This window comes from Channa argus, chromosome 18 (assembly GCF_033026475.1).
Source record: "Channa argus isolate prfri chromosome 18, Channa argus male v1.0, whole genome shotgun sequence".
NCBI lineage: Eukaryota > Metazoa > Chordata > Actinopteri > Anabantiformes > Channidae > Channa > Channa argus.
In genome coordinates this window covers 5,809,675-5,829,805 of record NC_090214.1, presented here as the reverse complement: position 1 = coordinate 5,829,805, position 20,131 = coordinate 5,809,675, and the positions used below count along the sequence as shown (strand labels likewise).

General features: G+C 38.2%; 1 protein-coding gene across 1 annotated transcript in view; it reads right to left on the bottom strand.

Moving 5' to 3' along the window:
- Positions 1-20,131, bottom strand: part of lamc3 (laminin, gamma 3) — an 87,731-nt gene that overhangs the window by 45,484 nt on the left and 22,116 nt on the right. Inside the window, exons 5-8 of the mRNA XM_067484821.1 lie at positions 10,479-10,613; positions 7,221-7,338; positions 6,262-6,398; positions 5,531-5,650 (exon numbers count right to left, since the gene is read on the bottom strand). Coding sequence (XP_067340922.1) covers positions 5,531-5,650; positions 6,262-6,398; positions 7,221-7,338; positions 10,479-10,613 — 510 coding nt within the window. The remainder of the gene's footprint in view (positions 1-5,530; positions 5,651-6,261; positions 6,399-7,220; positions 7,339-10,478; positions 10,614-20,131) is intronic.

The window sequence follows — 20,131 nt, the reverse complement described above, 5'->3', positions numbered from 1 at the left end:
AATCCTGGCCACCACAAATACTAAAGAATACTCCAAGCAACTGTCCAAACAGGTTAGTGAAAAGTATAAGTCAGGGGTTGGATACAAAAACATTTCTGAGTCACTGAATATCCTCAGGAGTACAATCCATCATTAAGGAGGGAACATGGCACAGTATACATCTGCCTAGAGCAGGACGTTGAAGGAAGACTAGATGGGGAGGCCACCAGGACACCTATAACTCCCCAGATGGGGTTGCAAGCTTCTGTGGCTGACGTGGAAGAGACTGTACATATAATAACTGTTGCCTGGGTTCTTTACCAGACAAAGGTTACCTTTATTTTTAAATTTAATATCTGCTTGAGTTTGTCCTAAAGCAATTGGATGAAGGTTCTACGGTCTGACACGATCAAAAGGAAGTATTTTGGTCGGGCTAGACTCCCTGACTACAGGCATCAATTGTTGCTTGTCCAGTCTCTTCCACCTCAGAAGCTTGTAACTCCTTTGGTGTCTTGGTGGCGTCCTCACCGCTCCACTTTTTGCAAGGTCTGAACCAAACTGCATGTCTCGGAGTATCCAAAGAAAACTCATGCAAGAACAGGGAGAACACACTTCACACAGCTGGACATATGAAGTCGACCTTTGACCTTCCCATATACATTTGTATTAATTTATTAATATATAATTTAATATTTAGATAGTTATATTTTGAATTTATTTTACTACATTTTGTCAAGTTTCAGATTACAGTATCGCTGGACATTCTTCTAAGACATAATTTCTGCACAGTCCTCTGTGATATGTTCTATGTATTCCAACGTCTGTCTCTCAGACACGCTGTACTCAAGCTCCACTCAATGAAATAGGATCTTCCGGCAGATAATCATTGTTGCATTAAGCTTAAAAATGAAACCAGTCTCAGCAGAGTCACTATATCTGGGGAACAAAAACAAATGGACTACTTACGTATAGTTGGGGAATTGTGCACTGTAATAATGAGTAAGTGAGTAAACTTCTGTTTACAGAGAATAAAATTCAACACATATTAGTTTTTAAATGATTAATAGGAAATTTATGCTACACATTCCTTGCATACGGGTGGGTAATGAGCCCAGTAATACTATTGTGTGACTAAGCTAATAATCTCTCCTATAAGTGTTCCCTTATGGTTATGAGTGGTTATATTTCACGATGTAGCGTGCTGGCCATTACTCTGCTGGGGTCTGATTTGCATTAGTGTGTGATGCCTTGAGAAGCACCGATGTATAATTACTCACAACTGTAATAGACCATCCAGCAATGGTCCCAATGGTAGCCCCCTCTCCAAAGTAATGAATCACTATTAAAAAAACGTGGAAAAGTGATTCTCTGCATTGCCATAGATTTATAATCATTATTTTATTTCACAAGACAAATTGAAGAGAATTAAAAGGTTTAGCAATTTGTAAATACTACAGATACTGTACAGGCTGTACAGTATCTGAGAATGTGTCTGCGGTTCTAATTTGGACAAAACAGCAAATAAAAATACTTAATTCCCCGAAATGTCAAAGAGCCTATCCAATATTAAAGTTTATTGTACTCTGTTTGTCACAGTGAACAACAAATATGTTTGGATGCTTCACTTTCGGTTGAGTAAAACTAGTTATTTTAAGCTTTCCATTTGGGCTCGGGGAACTGAAAGACTAAACAACCAATAGAAAGAAAATTCTCAGATTAATTTCACATTAAAAAAAAAAAAAAAAAAAAAACTCCTGCAGGCCTAGCATGGCAAAAATAATTTATGCATGCATTTTAATCCACAACTATAACAAAACTAACCAAAATACACTAAAGCGTTAGTCTGTTCCACTGCATTGCCATTTTGTTTCTATGAGTCTATCAGAATGGTCTCAAGTCCATAGTCTGTGCCATTGTTTACTCTCTGCCTGAAACACATAAAGCCGCCATCACGGGTGATAGATGCTCGTATAACTTTTAGGGAATGGTGGAGGAGCTCACAATCAATTGGGGGGGGGGGGCTTAAACTTTGTTCCTACCAAATTTAATCAACTCCATTTCAAATCAATCACTGCCGCCTCGCACAAACACAAGTCCCACTGAGGCTTTAACATTGACCACAATGCAGACAGTCTGATGGCGAAGGCTGGGTGGACAAACTTTAAAGTTCTTTATAGGTCCAATAGTGTGAGGACACTGAATCCAATACTAAACTGCAATGCCTGCAGGCACAGTACATGTGACCTAAAATCAGATTGCTGGGAAGGGAGAAAATTCATTCATATTCTAGGGCACAATTTAAAGCAATGCACATCACATATGGATATGCAGATTGGTACACATATACCCTAAATACAACTGTGACACAAATGATTGTCTCTGTTATTAAGGCAAATATCAGGGGACAAAGTGGAGTGGGGAGCAGAATGGGGAAGCAGCTCTGAGTATTAATATCACATTTCTTTAGGAGGTTTAGCACAAATGTAAAAAAGGGGTCATACTCTTCTTTTATTAGCGAGTGTTTGGGCCAAAAATAGCACTGCATTAAAATGCAAGCTGCTTTTCTACAGTTACGTGTGGAAAGATCCAGGAAGTCCAACCTGAGTGATACATAAAGTTTATGAAAAAAAACTGTTTACACTTACTTAAGAAAACATAACAACAATAGGAAAACATGGATTTTATAGACTACAAAGCTAACTGGAGATGTTCTAGATGATTCTACAACAAAACCAAGGTTAGTTAAAGCTGGTTTACCCATTTTGCAATTTAGGAATACAGAAGTGACACAATCAGTCACAAACTGTTTTATGGGAGTGACTGGATATGAAGCTTTAAGAATATATTCATAAACATGAATATGCCGACTGCCAATGCTAACTGTCCCAGACTGGAATGTAACCAGTCCAACTTTGTCCAATTAATCATCACACCTAAATCATATTAAGAATTGTCAGTGAAGATTTGCACAACTGCATTTACTGGACTTATTTTCTTCTCCTAATTTTTCTTTCTCTGTACATCACATTCTTTGTTTTTACCCCCACCCCCTCATTTGCCTTTACTTCATCTCTTCGTGTTTTGTCTCCTTTCTACGGATGTTAAGGCCACACGATTATATTATATGCAGACCTGTGTGCAGGTAGAGCTCAGGTTGTGTGAGGCTCTCAGCTGCAATTGCTGCTTGAATCAGAGTGACAGGTAGCCTGGAGCCGCTCACATGAGTCTTTGCTCCTCTTTCTCTCTTCTACTCCTCAACTAAACACAAGTGCAGCCATACGCTGCTCTCTTGCCTTCTACTAGAGGGTTATTTCATTAAAATTCAGCCTGTTTTTCCTTCTTTCCTATTTTCTTTCACTCTCCCTGCTGCTTCAGGCATAGCAGGTTGGCCTGTGTTGCAGTCTATGAAAAGGATCAACATTGCAAGCTTCTCAGCAGATGGCTGTAAGGACTTGTGTTAGATGATGTCCCCTCCAGCATGAAATGCTGCTCAGCCAAGAGAGCCACAGTTACTGTCCAGCAGATTCAAGTGGTGACCACGGTTGTTGGAAGCAAGTCAAAGCAAGTATTTAGGGAGATACTGCATGTTTGTCTATGATAGTTTCTGGCAGCTGTGTTCAAGTGTTCAGTCTGTTGAGTCACTGCAGGGACTTGAACTCCACCTGTGTCAACTGTCAAGCAGATGCCCAAGATCAGTAGGAGAACAAGTGCAAATGCACATGCTTCAGAGAAAGAGTCCCCAAGTGCATGCACACAATAAATACAAAAAATACGTAGGATACTCTGAAATGTTTCTAATAATGTTTTCATGCGTTGAAAAAAGGATCTATTCTGACTTCCCGAATGGCTTAAGTGTCACACTGGTCTGACTATCATGTGAAATTCAGTCAAAAAGTTAAATTACTTCTCCTTTTCTCCCTTTTTAATTTCACTCTATCTGGGACTCTCCATGTCTCGTTCAACAATGCCTTGGGATGTCTTCTCCTCATCCTATCATCAGCTGATATTTCTGGAGCCGGGTGAGCTATGCAGATCACAAACATTCCTCTCTCTTGCTTTCCCAATTCAATAAAAAAGCCAATGATTGAATCCTGTCCTCTACGTGACAGCTGAAGCTCAAAACAAACTATGGTGACAAATACATTTATGGGAATCACAGAAAATGTATTTTGTGTGATATTTGACGTGGAGTTGTCACTCAGTATTATCTCTTACTTTGGTAAAGAACACAGTGGAGGATTTCCAGCAAATTAAAAGTAAGAAGAGCAGACAAACTGGCAATGTGAGAGAGAATTCCAGAGCTGCTTCCAAAGCCGCTGCCGCTCTGGTCTAATCTTTAAAGAAACTGTACACAAGAACCACTACGAACAAGACGAGAGAAAATGAGATCATTAATAGGAATGGCAAGGCAATAGAATTGTGCATTTATTATGTGGAGAAACAACATAAACAAGCACTGCGAGAAGTAGATAAGCAAGCTGCCACAAAGCTGCTCCCGGCCAGTTGGGCCAATAATCCTTGTGCTGTGGCCTACAGAGACATCATGATAGACCATGAGAAAGAAGTATGTAACTTTCAAAAACACTATGCGGTACTGTATGTACAGTTATACGTATGCACATACTCATATGGCAAAGCATGTAAGAGTTAATTATGGACTTACATGCATCCTGTGTGTTACATGCAAACACACAAACGGTCAAACTGCAACATCCCTGACGTATCAACACATTCGCAATGACATTCTACAAATTATCCCTGACCACCAGACATAGTCAAAACACCTTCAAGCTGTGAGTGTTTCATCTGTTTCAAAAAAAGACGCCTCTAAATGGAGTTGTTCTCTGTGATCATGCATTTCGGGCAATAAACCTCCCCAACGCAGAGTTAATGGGATTGCTCCTGTTTTGCTTCTGGCTGCGGATTGCACGGTGGCCAGAGGGGCTGTGAGTTGACGCCTAGAACAGACTTAGTGGAGACAAGAAAAAAACTAAGCCAATTTTCACTTTGTTCCTGCTCCAGCATAGCCAAGACATCCAATTCCATCAGGCCTTTGCTGCTGGGGCGGCTGATAGAAATGGGCCTTAAGTCCTGTAGCTGGGCCAGCGTATTCCCTTATCTTCTAATGGCTCTGATAAGGGATTGGTGAAAATTGTGTCAGAATAACAGCTGTATTACCCGATGCCAAAGACCCGGATTTATCTTGCTAAGAAAACAACAGAAACAATCTATGCGTATTACAGATACTCTACTTACAATAACATCTAAAAATTTGTTACAAGATGTACAACTAATGGGATACTTATCAACAACACTAAAACATCCATTTGACACAACCTAAAGTTACAATCTCTCTTTGCAAATGAATTCAAATCTTTATTACAGTTTTCTGAGCAGGTAAGGGGGTTGGACGCTGCATGTGTATTGACTCAGCATTTGAAATGGGTTGACGGTCTGATGAGGGTCATAAGGATACATTTCACAACCCAGATGTAGTCTGTGGGGCCAATGTTTGGGGAGCCCTTCTCTATTATTTGGTTTTGTTACTCACCAGGGGCTTTGTAGAAGCCCGTGTCTTCATTGTTGAGAGGCAGCAGGTAGACTTCACCTTCCTTCCACAGCAGGGGGTACTCCTGTCCCCCAGAGAAAACTCCCAACCAGTCATCCTGATCTGGAGTAAAAAAAAAAAAGACATTTTCAAAAAAACGACCCTTCATTAATAAATGCATGAAAAATAAATAAATGAATTAAATATATACTATGAATGGCATCCAGTTTAACTTAATGTTGTCTAGTCCGTATATTTTGTATTAATGGTATCATCTGTCATTCATTTGTTTACTGTTTTATTAGTTTATTTATCAGTCAATTATCATAATCCCCAGAAAACATTTTAGTTATTTAGTTGGCATGAAAGCTGAACAGAATACAAGTTTCTGCCGCAACCATCACTGAAAACTGTATCATGCTATATACATGTGCTATACAAGAGGTATGTAGCAAGTGAATATCCAGTTTACTCTTTCACACACACTACTAGCACATACATATCTGAAATAACATCAGAAATTTTTCATTAGACTATTAAAACTGAAAGAAATTGTTTGCATTTTTGAGCAAGTTCCAATAAGGTTGATAGAAATTCTGTGGATTTTTGTTTCAGCTGAGTCAAATGTAGTGGTTTTGTTATCCTTGATTTGAATTGTGTGATTTGGATCCCATAAGAACAATCCTTTGGGAATAAAGGAACCGTATTAATAGCTGGTGAGTCTAAGACAATACCTTCAATGAAGTCAGAAGTGATGTTAACAGCTGCAGCATGACTGGACGAGGAGCAGGCCAGTGAGTGGCCGAAGCAAAAACATGGTTGGCAGCCCACTGGGTTTACTTGTTGAAAGTTGAAAAAACCTGGCTTGCATCTGTAGGTGCACAAACACACACACACACACACACACACACACACACACACACACACACACACACACACACACACACACACACACCCTCTTGTATAAAATGTTATTAACATGCAGATGCTGAACACACGCTTCATTGCTGCTATTTAACACATTCTTGTTGAAGTTTTGTTCTTACTAATCTCTTTAATTTGCTGTTAGTGTGGCAGTCAGGGATGCTGATCACTGCAGACTGCAGTGCTGAGCATGAAGGGACAAAATGGAGCTGAGCTGCAAAGACCCTGAGGTCTCACCTACAGACTAGCTGGCATATGGGTGGCACAGGAACAACGCTAAAGATCAGCCGCTGCTCTCGTCACATTACACAGGAGAGGTGCCTGCTCAACAAGCCGTGAAATCAGCAAAAAAAAAAAGTCGACAAACAGGGACTACAGAATTATTCAATAAAGGCAGACCTGGGGCTGTGTGTATTGCTAATGTCACAGTGAGTGAGTCTGTTTTATCCCACATCCCAGGGGAACAAGAGAGAAACAGACAGAGAGGAGCAGATACGTGATTATTGACATATGATAACAGTCATGTTCACTGTCCAAAAAGTCAAAATGACAGACAGCATCGAAACTTAGACCAACTGAATGTCACAGTAATTGTTCACTTTACCCCTACAACTCAAACCTTTAGATCAAATATTGTCAATAATTCTCAATTTTCTACATAAACTAATACATCATTAGTAATGTCTTCAAATGCAAAAACCTTCCATACTTTCCACAGATCACATGTGCATTTACAATATGTGATGCAACAAACAAGGTTAGCACACACCTGTCGCAGCTTTGTCCCTCCACATTTCGCTTACAATGGCAGCGGCCATCCAGAGGAGAGCAGTGGTCCACACTCCCGCTGGAGTGACACTCGCACGGCCTGCAGACAATGGTCGATGCAAGAAATATTTAAATGCAGGCATAAACAAGTGTGAGAAAACCGAACCTTAAAGCCAAGGACAAGGTAACATGATCACGTTACTCATCTCCATGAGGATTTATTTGCTCATCCCTACACAGATAACAGATGGTCAGACCCTCTGGAACCAGTGGGGTGTTGTGCTCAAGGATACTTCAACAACATTCATATCCATCTTAGGGCTTGAACCTGAGCCTCCCTAAAAAGTCAACACTGTATATCCCTAATTCAAAAAAGTAATTGTTCCTCTCACTGATTACCACCAAGATGCTTCATTTAGCTTACAATGCATCAAACAAACATTTAAAGCTGTGTAAACAACATTGATAATAGCAAGTGAGAAGGCTTATGGGTCAGCAGTGACTTAGATTATGTCTGTTCGATCAATTTCACTGATTGATTACCTCTGTTTCAAACAGAATCTGTTTTTTAATGAGGTGCTATTGCAAATAATTCAATTATCCTAAGGCAAGCTGCCTCTACTTGTTTCTGCTCCAGTGGTCTGAGCAATTCACACCTCTGCTCAGCAGCCTGATTTTGCTGCATAAATGAGAGAAAACATTGGGTGCATGCGTGGGGCCATGTGCATCATCGGTACTGATGTATATCTTATCACATCACCTGGTGGTTTTAACACGGTGGTGGACAGGGGTCAGCATGGGAAACATTTAAACTAGAGGTGTCACAACACACAGTGCATCTCTGGTCGCTGTGTATGGGTCTGTGTAGTCTCAGATCATTTCAAAGGCCCATGCTGACCCCTGTCCACCACAACATGAAACCCACCAGGTGGAGTAAATGTTGTAAATCAGTGTATATCAACATTCAGAAAGGAGGTGACTTGTGGGGTTTAAATAGGCTTGTAGCATGTTTGCTGAAAACAGGTGCCTGCTGCAGCTGGAAACCCGACTGATGAGCGATGAGACTGGGTCTAAATAGCACAGTTTCAGGCCATAAAATCAAAGGAATAAGCAGTGAGATGCTAAACACTTGCTGTAAAGAACACAGCAGAAGCTGGTACTCCTCTGTAGGTTTATCACAATAAAAGCATCTTTCTCATTACATGTAGTCATTAGTATTCATTATGGAGAATGGGATAGTGACATCAGCTGAAGTAATTTATGCAAGGCATTGTGAGACTTTAGGACATAACAGCTTTAAAGTCACCACAAAAACATGTCAAAGCCTTTCATCCACAGTGTTTGTCAAAGCTGAAAATTAATGCTTGTTTTCCTGTTTAGCAATCAGTCCACTATCAGTTGTCACTGTATCCAGTTCCGCAGTGGTAGAAATATTACACTAAACAGTCATTGATATGCAATTCAGCAGCATGATAACTTAACATTCCCTAGGCAGGTACAGAGGGTCAGGGAGAACTAGGACTATGGACTTCCAATGAATATAAATTCTTGAATATGCTTCTAACATGGAGACACTGACACACACAGAGGCACTATAACGTACACATTTACATGCAGGCTCACATTCACGCACACTTATATTGGAATTTGCTTCTTTATTATTGAAATGTATGCTGCAGTTCAGCAACAGTTTGCAACAAATAATGCAGAACAAACACCAAGACTGAGAGTGAAGGTCTTAGGAATTAAAGCAAAGCCCTTCTTAAAATCAATTAACCCACTGAGCTCATTCTTGTAGCATCCTAAGAATCAAAATCAAAACTAAGTATAAATATATAAAAACAACATTTCAATCTTATTGTTCATAATTAGGGCACCACCTTAATTAATAGAGACCAACTGTAATAAGACATCGATCTAACTGAGAGATCTTCTCCCAAGCAGTGATTAGTCTCTTGAAAAAAATACTATACAATGTATCTTTAAATAAAAAGACACCAAATATACTAAAATATAAAGTGATAAACAAAGTAAACCCTGGAATAAGCTACTACTACTAATGCTAGGTTTCTCCTTGGGGCTGGCTGCAGCCAGAAACTCTGAAGATTTTGAAAGCAATAAGGCTGGATCCGGTCACCATGGTAACAGAGACCATATGGTCATGGATCTAAGGAAGCTAGACGCACCATTTCTTTCTATCCCGTTAGTCACGATGGCTGGCTGACCGACCAGTGGTTATGGCTAGTCAGTCAGGTGGTTCTTTGTAAAGTAACAGCAGTAGACCAGCATAGGAGACGGGTCCACAGACTGTTATTTTAAACTGTTTAACTACTCACAGGCTTATACACTCAACCTTTACTTATTTCTTTTAAGCAACTGCACTGTAAGTTGAGGACAAACATCTAATATATCAGAGAAAAGCATATTAAGAATTTGGTTTGACACAAACAGTAACTCAAGCTGAAAAAAATGTAGTAAGTCATTAACTGTGTTTGATATTTGTTAAGTATTCAAAGTGGGACAGGTTGTCAGAGCTTTTTTGTTAAAATCAGTTGCCTACTGTGACTGCAAATTTGCCTAATAAGAGCAGTGAATTACGACAAAACAATCAAGTTGCCGGACATAAAATCAAAGCGATAAGCTGAAAGATGCAGAGAAGCTCTTCGGGTTCAGAGCTACCAGTGACCCCTCTCACATTACTCGTAGTCAACATAAAAACATTTACTGGATTAACAGCTTTAAATACTTCAAAAAAATGCTGTCCCCTTGTCCATTATTGAAATTGAAATGGAGGACAAACAATGCAGTCTAACTTTAAAAAGTACACATTAATACATATATTTAAAGATGCAGCACCTTGGTGATTGATCTGATCCACAATCTTCAACTTTTTGGTTAGTGTTACATTAATTCTACGCTAATCAGTAATAATTACACATTACTGTAAATAAATGTGTATCCAGACCAAAAAAAGTTCAAAGAGGAGTTTTAGAACAAATGTAAATTTTGAATATTTGTTTAAATTTAGCTTGAAATGAAATCATTCATCCTCAGTTCAGTTTCCATGTGGAAAATTGCAGTGCTTGGGGTTAGCTCGCTCGTTCGAACTGTTGTTAGCAGTTTGATATTGTATTTGGCACATTCTGGTACTCACTGATAAGAAGGTCACTAATTCACATCGGTGTCACATAGAGGAATATAAATCCCCTTGTTTACGCTCGCTTTGTAGTTTGATAAATTTAGGCTTGATAAATTTAGTGATTCTCTCTGCACCGCTCACAATGAGATCCATCAGTGTTGTCTCTGCAGTTCACACAGCGCCCCCCACTGCCAGTGTTCCGGTACTGCTCCATGTCAAACACGCACTCGTCTGATCTCCCACTACAGTTACACTCTGCAAGCGAGGGGAAAGAAAGCAAGAAAGCGAAGGAGCAAAAGGTCAAGTGAGGAGAGACAAGAAGAATGAGAAACGAACAGCCGCAGGGGAGGAAGTAGGCAGAGGAGGCAACACGGTACAAGGAGAAAAGACCGAAATAGACAAAGTGGAGAGACAGACGGAGAATATATGTGTGAGAGATTATTATGTGTTATGGGATTGGATCATAATTTAGAGGTTCTTTGCTAATCTCATTTCACACAGGCCTAATGAGGATCCAATCGGCTGTCAGGGGGCACTTAGATAACAGTAATTCATGTTTATACAAGAGTAAATTACCCAGCTGATAACACGCCATCACAGCACTTATACCCTTCACATCAAATCCCTCCTTAGTTTACCAGTTACCCGTAGGGGGGGTTAGGTGAAAGTGCCCATTTTATTTTGAATCAAGCTGTCTGCTGTGCTGGCAATGTCTATATAATTATTCCTTCTTGTTAACAACCTCAGCAGTTTTACACCTATTTCAAAGATAATAAATGGCCATCAGTCGCTTTAAACTGACCATTGCACTAATGTGGAATTGGTGGTGAAAATACATTTCCCCATTTACTCAACAGTTATTTGAGAGTTCTATCTTTTTATAGAAAAAGAACAACAACGTTTATTGTCATTGAGCCCATATAGCACATGCAACAATAAAATTCTTTCTCTGCATTTAACTCATCCCCCTGAGGGGAGCATTGGGCAGCCTCGGGGGGTGCCTCTCTCTCTCTCTATAGATATATATATATATACACACACACACACACACACACACACACACATATACACACACACACACACAAACAAACACAGCACAACGGACATTACATCACCTGATAAAGTTTAGGCTAACTAATAAACCATCCATCAGACATAAACAAACTGTTATTTGGAGTCGTGTTTCTGGCCACCTGACAAATGGAGGCCTAGTTTTCCCTCTTGTTCTGTGTCTTGGCCGCTAAATTCTCAAAATGTTAAAATGTCTACTGTCTCTTTTTTTGGTGCTGCACAGCATTTTCTTCTTGTTGTTTTGCTTTTTCATTTTGTAATTCAATACAAACATTTCAGTTGGTACAAGTAGTGTAGAGCAAGGTGTTACAATCTGAAATAACTAACAATGTAATGTAATGTAATGTAATAACATTTATCTAAGAGTGAAATGTGTTCAGTAATTCTTTGGTTTTTAAATGACCTGATCACACCTGTGAACAGTGGGCTCATCTACACAACAGTGGCAGGCTGAAAGACAGCAGCACACAGTTAAGGAGAACTGCAGAGATAGGCCATTATTCTCTGGATTGTTCACTACAAACAACTCTTTTCACATTCACAGTCATCTGACCCAATGTTAATACAAAAATATCGATTAGTGCAGCTTTAGGCGCCCAAATGGAAACTGTAGGTTTGATGGATGCAATGAGCAGATATTACAGGAGCATTGGCCCTTGTACTGCTAGGAGTGTCCTTTTTAATACAACATTCATCTTTTGATAAATGCTGAGTCCAGCGTTATCACATCTGCAATCTCTCTGCCCATGGGGCAACGGAATCTGACAAAAACTCACACTCCATATAGAAGGTCGCTGCAGCATGACTCAGTTCTGATTGGCACTGCTGGGCAACTAGAGCATAAACATGACCAGTCGGCTCTACTTGACAGCTCCCATCCATTCTTTCATGCCAGCTAGTAGTGCTGCCACTGCTGGTCAGGCTAACTGATAGCCAGGTGGCAGTACTGTCAACAACAGCCGGAGCCTCTGTTACACTCCCTTTTGTGGTACAAATCCATGTTGACTCCAATGATGTCGCATAAATGTGATATAATACATTATATATACAGTTAGTCGTGCCCTTAGGGAATTTATAATCGTTTTAACAGTTTTGGAGCTCAAAATTACGTTTTACTCATGTACAGTAACCTCAAAGCTACTTCATGCGTGAACAGTATGGAGAAAAATGGGTTTGTTTAAATATGGTTCTCATACTGAAATGAGCTCGAGGGCAAAATGAACATCTGGCTTCTCGTTCCACTCAGCAAGTTCAAAAATATATTTGCTCATGTTTTGACAACTCTCTTGTGCAATTTTGGTTACTTTGATAGTCTGCATTGAAAAATAGGTATGTGGTATAGTTATTTTGGATTAATCCCAAATGTGTGCTATATGTTTTTTATATTTAACTCTATTTTTAAAATGATATCGATGACTCTGATATTTATGTTGATGCCATATTGGTTATGTCTACCTCATATCTTAAAAGCAAAGACATCAAGACAATTAGATGCATTATAATAGGCATAGCGCTGCAGCACGTTCCCTATCTAGGTAAAAAAGTAAAATAGTTAGTGGTGTATGTGGGATGATGATTGCTACAAGCATTGCATGCATACAGTATGGCAGAGGGCAAGTGAGACACAACAAATCACTTAAAGCTATTTTTCACCAGGTTTAACATGAAGACCTCTACACAGCTTTCTGCAGCCCATGTCTGGCCATGGTGACTACATTTATGGATCTGCCCGCCCACAAATGCCTCTTCCATAGCCTGCATTCCTCACTCCTGTCCTGGGGACCACACAGCCTGTGCATCACTGCCACTGTGGAGGCTGGACTAGCTCCACATTCAGTATGAGTGCACAAATGACTCTTTCCTGTGATTGATGGAGACACCTCTTCAAACCCTATGCGTCATACATTAAGGATGACCTTTAGAGTGGAAATCTACAGAATTACAATAGATAAAATTTTGAATTTCCCACTAAAAAGTATTTTTGGTGGTACCCTGCAGTCTTCTAAGCCATAAATTGTATGTTTCTCAATTACAAAGAGAGACCTTTTGGTGAAATCCAAATACATTATGTGGTAGGAAATAAAAAGTGATTTTACTGCATAGATCAAATATCCAGGACTCAAGTAGCAGATCTTGATCCAGTGGTATCAAAACACCGAGCCTTTTACAGTTCATGGCCAGTCCTCTAGTCAAAGTTATGCTTCCACAAAACATAATGTTGGAATATTTCTCTCATCAGGTATTAATTAATACCTTAATTAATTAATATCTTAATTAGTATTAATTAATAAATTAGTGTTAGTGATAGTGTTGCATTTTTAGGAGAAAGGATTGTGTCTGACAAGCTATGACATCAGACTGGCACATTTGGTTACAGAGGCATTATATTGTGTCATTAGTCAGGATTCCAAAGACAAAAGTCGACTCCCAACTCGATCTGAACCCCCCTTCATTACAGATTCAATACAAGTTAGTTGTAAGTGGATGTCTGTGCTGCAGATAAACCTCCTACATTGTTTCTGTGCAGAAAAGGGATGCCCCAGTGACTTCAGTGACTATGAGCCAGTTGCACCTGCAACACTTCAGGCTGCTGCTGGGGGCTTCCAAGCACTGTTTAATTTGCATACCATGCTCATGTAGGCAGAGATCTTCCCTCATATTGTTCATTGGGGCTTTGTCTCACAAAGATCAGCCGAGATACAGAGTGAAAGCCATGTTATTCTTTATCTATAGTACAAGTGTACAGCCTCAATTAAACTCCTACAGTGCTACAGAATAGTTTAGCAGTGGGATGCAAAATCGCTAGAATCAAAGCTAAATTAAACCACGTATTTAAAGAGGTCTGAAAATGCTTTTTATGTGTATATTTATTTTTTGTTGTAACTATAGGCTACAACATCCAACTTAAACTTAAATCTTACCAAACCTGAAAAAACTATATCAATATCTATGCAAAATTAACAAGGATTAACAAGTTTATTGCTAAAGTTATATGACAATTACATACAAGAATCATGTAACATTGATCAAAGTGGAGGAGTGAAGTATGTGGAACAGCTTATTCGAAATACAACGCACAATGGGGGGAAATCTAATGGGATAACAATGTTTTTTGAGTAAGGTGAATTGATACATTTACTTTATGCTTAGCAGGCACATTGACATTGGACATTGTTTTTATATCTTATAAGTTAAAAAATATGTAAGTTACACATCACTGTTGACATGTTTTTTTTTTTTGTTTCTATGCAGTTATAGGAAATCTTTTAAGTGACAATTGGCTCCTTCTCTGACTAAAAATATATTAAATGTTCACATAAATAAACAGAATTGAATAGGGCTGCTGTGGCCCAGTTGCTACAGTGGGTTGTCCAATAATTACAGTGCTGGTGGTGAATGGGTGAATGAATGCAAAATTCAAAGTGCTTTGTCTGGTTGGGTACAGTCCATTTACTATTTACGTACTGTAAACCATTGACTATACTTAATAAGTAAAGCTCTTATTCCCCAGAGTGCACGTTCTCTCCTGGCTTCTTGTTGCTCGCTGGTAGTTCACACAAAAGTGCACCTCACTACATGGAGTGTAATTGTAATGTGGATCGTGTGGACTCAAGCATGTGACAGTTGAGGTGGAAAAGACTCAGCAGGAAATGAATTGGAAGGATGCTGACAGGTGACAATTAACATTCTAGAAGCTAAAACAGAAGATTTCAGATTTAGTGGTGCAAATGAAAGTATACATAGCCCTATGCAACTATGAGGGATTTAAAAAAAAAAATTCAATTATTCCTTTGAAGACTCTTCTAAAAGTGTATTCTTTTCACAACTACACGTTTAGAGTCAATGTCAGCTATAAACCTTTTGTTTCTGGGCTGTTCCCAATAGCTGAAACCAATGTCCCCTCAGCTAAGGGTCACAGTACAGACCTTATTTCAGACCTTGGAAAGTGGTTATGCCTCCCAGTTATTGCGTTTCAGTACAAGTGTTATCACTGGGGATCTTGGAATCCACAGTTGTTTAGAAATGGCTCCAAGACACATACATATGAACTTATTTTCATACTGTAAATCTACCATCCCCCTTTTCAAATCTGCACTGAACTTTCCCTTTGTCCTGTGTGTTGGTAAATCCAATGAGCGCTGTCTAACAAACCCCTTTTTGATGTTGGCACAAAGAAACCAGCAGCTGAGGTCAATCATGGTCACTAACAGGAAGTTAGGAAGCCTCGGGCTCAGCAGATTAAAGACATTTCAGCACTTTTAGTATCACTGAATTCATATTTATTGTAAGTTCTGTGTATGTCTGTTTTGGACCCTGTATTTTTCAGTTTTTTTAAAGATGTTGTAAATTCATTCTGCCTCAGCAAAAACAAATTAAAAAAGCAGTTTAATAAAGTCAATAATGCCATAATAACCCTGTCTACGATGAGTTTAAGTAAACTTTGATTTACAGTTGTAAGTGGCAGAAATGTAACAGGGTAATAGCTCATCAGTAGGGACATAATGTGTGAACTTTGCTGGGTATAGTTTAGATGTATAGAAGTTTTAAGGGGGGATTCATAGCAAATTCTGACATTTCAAATTCAAACTAAAACTACTTTGCACTTGATTGATAACTACTTTCAATACTGCACATCTGTTTCTACATACACACGTTTCCATGGAACATCATCATTACGGTTCATAGTCTGGGTAGAAAACTGACAGGGCTTAGAAAAAGATAAACATGAGGAGATGTTTACATGTCTTTGTGAATCCCAAAAAGTAACTGGAGGAAAATATTGGATTCTTCAACACATTAGATTACATTCGACATTAGATTAGATTAGAGTAGAGAAATAGTTATTAGAAAGTAGAAAACCTGTCAGAGCAGTGAACTACTGACAGTCTGGCATAATACCTGTTTTAAGGTTTGATGGCTCTACAGTGACTATGTACATTTGTTTATGCTTAGGTGATATATATGACATGTGTAAGAGTTTACTGAGGGAAAATGCATCAAATGGTACGTGCAGCTTACACTTTCTCACAGAAAAAAAATAAATAAATAAAATCTCCAAAAAGTTTGCAGTCTTTTCCTGGTTGTATATATGTTTAATAACACTGACGGTTTCTTATGGGTTCTATTTAATATGTGGTGCAAAAAGGTAACTCATCATACATACATCAGATGGCTGCTATCTGGTTCCAATAATGGATCATATGTTTTTTTGGATTATCCTAAATCAGCCAACTAGAATGTGAAGAAAACAAAAACTGACAAGAGGAGATTAAAGAGATTTTAGGCTTAACTCTACTTCTATATCAATCTATATCAGTTTGAGTACCACCAGGAGCTTAGATGATAAGTATCTGATATATCTAGAGTGTTATGAAGCATACTATTGATATTAAAGAAAATTATCACAGTGTCTTAGCTACAACTGTATGCATCAACCTTAAATCAGTGGATTTAAAGGATTTAAATCCTACCTGCTGGAACAGCTACTGGCTGAGCTGATGACAAAAATCAAACTAATCATGAAAATAAATAATTTCAGTTTCAGAGAATCACAACAACAATGATATCCCATTGCATCTGGAATTCTCCCACAAGCAGCAAACGTTCACTAATTGACCATTTTCCATTTTGATTTTAAGACCCCAAAGCAGACTAAAACCAAAACAACAGTCCAAGATAGAATTGAGAGAGATAGAAGATAAAATAAAAAAGTTGAATAACTAATACAAATACATATACTGTACATGTATAATGAAACAACATATTAATAGTAAAAAATAGAGATTTTCTTGCCAAAACGATGGTATCTAGTAAAGAAATAGTATGTGCCTGTTCTGCAGCTTTAATGCAGGTTGGGATTGTGTAATTATATGTGGGAGGACTATGTTTATTTGCCTCATTGACCAACACATTACACTAACACACTCCATCAAGGGTCACCAGTGGGCTAACTTTAATGTGTTAAAATTAAAGTTAATGTTTGAATTACTGTGTCTGCTCACTGTTATTAATACATTCTGCTTGATGTATGTAGATTATATTTTCTTAACATTACACAATTTAATTTTGTTTGCAGACTAAAAATGCAGAATCTCTGACAAACTGGATGCACGAAATAGCATTGAGTTAAATACAATACAAATGGTATAGACAGCATACTGGATTCGGCTTTTCCACACTGAATGTATGTGAATTCAAACTGTAACTTGATTATGGAGAAAAAAACGAATGCATGCAGTGCTAGATGACCATATAGAGATTTCCCAGTTAAAGAGTTAAAGAAGCAAAAGACACCAGTGCAGAAATAAGTACTTCATTAACTGTGATGTCATCTTGTGTTTATTTTGTAAAGTTCAGGTTTTATCTTAATTATTTACTTACTGTTGGGTTTCATGGTTTTCCGAGCTTCAAAAGGTCACGAGTCTGTTACAGTCTATTCAGCTAAAAAATAAATTTCTAAAATATTACTTGAAAGATGCACTTGCCATTTTCAGCCAGATTCGAAATTGCTGGCTTCTATGGTACCGATAGCAGGGATAATTGCACTGCCCACGTTTCAACTTACCACAGAAATTTCTAAATGTTGCTTTTGTGTAGGAATAATTAGAACTGATGTTGTAAAGTGTTGCAACATGATGCGTGGCCTCTTAATAGACTAAATATCTATAATATCTTCACCAGGTCCCGCTTTGTGTTGTCAAGTATGTCTGCAATACTGTGCTTAAGGGAAAAGTCACATTCTTTATTACATAAATAATATAACTGATTATTTTAGTTTTCTGTGTACTGCCTTTATATGTGGAAAAATATATGTCCAAAATATTGTTGAAGATGCACAAACTATTTACCATGTTGTGTCTCAAATGCATTTGGATCGGACCAAAATGCTGATCATATCTATTTTCAAAACAACATAGTACTAAACTGCAATATATTTTTCTTCCCTAAAACCTGTAAAATAAGTGAATTTATGCCGTTTCTAAATTCTAGGCATGCATTGTGCAAACTTACTTATTCATATTATTATACTCATTAGTTTATAATTTGAATGTTTTTTAAACAATTTCCTTAATGCACAATCAAGGAGTGTAAACACCAGCAAATAAAATAATTCAAAATATGACCCAGTGGTCCGTGCCCCACTTCCTTACCAACTGAGCTACAGCCGCCACCAAACTGGACTATAGCAAAGTTGTGTAAGATACTCTACATAAAGATGAAAAGGCATCAAAAATGCTGATTGCAGATTACCAACTGCCGATTTTGCATAAATAAAAATAAAAATATTATGATCACTGCAGAGCAATTATTAAATTTACATTTTATAATTTTTTTTTGTTTGTTTTCTTTTGATGGCCAACTAAATTAAAAGCAAAACACGCAATGAGGTGGAAGTCAATATACAGCAAACCAAGCAAGTGCCTGCATGCATGTACTAAAAATAACATTATGATTATCCTTTTGGCTTTCTCTCTCAGTTCCTGTGAAGTCAGAGATCATGTTTCTTCAGTTCAAATGAGCCAGTCCAGGCCTCTATCAATTATAAATAACCAAAATGCATCTTACCCATTTTACTTTACTTCTGTGTAGTCTGAAATTACATGACGCAAAAGCAGTGTCAACACTGCAAATGGTGGTGGTTCTGCTGCCCCACCAACACGGCATGACAAAAAGTGTCAGCCCCTTCAAGTCCACCAGTGTTTCAGGGTTTTACTTTACATGTTAAACCTCATGAAGACCCATAACCAGCAAGGGGAGATTAACAGATTTTTTCACACCTTCCTAACCTTTTTGTTGACTGAGCAACCGTCAATGACAATGGCTTCATTTGAGATTCAGACATGCTTTGTTTATATTTTGCCACCTTAATTCCTTTAATGCAGATATCCTGACCATAATCGCCTGCGAATAAAACGACAGCCTTTTTCAAAACGTTGCAAACACAGAGAAATTATAATAATCACTGTTCTGGTGCTTGACGTGGAAATATAAAAGGTTGGTTGGGCAAAATGAGTTTTGTGCTTGACAGAAATGTGCAATTACACTGAACATTCATTTTTACACTTCCACATTCTGTGTCTCTTTCGTATGGCATGTGTTTATTTATTAATATACTGCATTGATTAAGTAGGGTGCTGTACTCTATTTAAGATGCCATCTGCTTGGAACCAAGAGTAAGAGTAATTAAAACAAGCTTGCTGCTTAATTGAATTAAAAAAAGTGAGAAAAAAAAAAAAAAACGTATCGCAAGCCACTCTCCTTTATGGTTTTTACCCCCCAACCAATTACTATTCATCCTCTGCAGCATTCAGTGCAATCTGATGAGCCAGACTTGATAATTCTCATGCTACACAGTGACACACTGAAGGAGGGATGCCTACAAACATGTGCACATATGAGAGGATTTTAATATAGACACCTTTTCCAAGGAGCTGTTATCACTAATACCTGTGAGCATATTTATAGGGTTTACAGCGCAGGCATTTTTAAATCATTAGGTGGTGTAATGAAGCCACCAAATAATTTAATGTTTGTTTTTGCTCATAAAGTGACAGGATGTGGTGGCAGACAAATAGTTAAATGTTGTGTGAAGCTGAGTTCTGCATAATAAAATAGCATGATAATATTTAGCATACTGAGAATCTATGTAATTTGATTTCTATAAACGCTTGACTGCTAGTTTTTGGGATACACTGTAGATT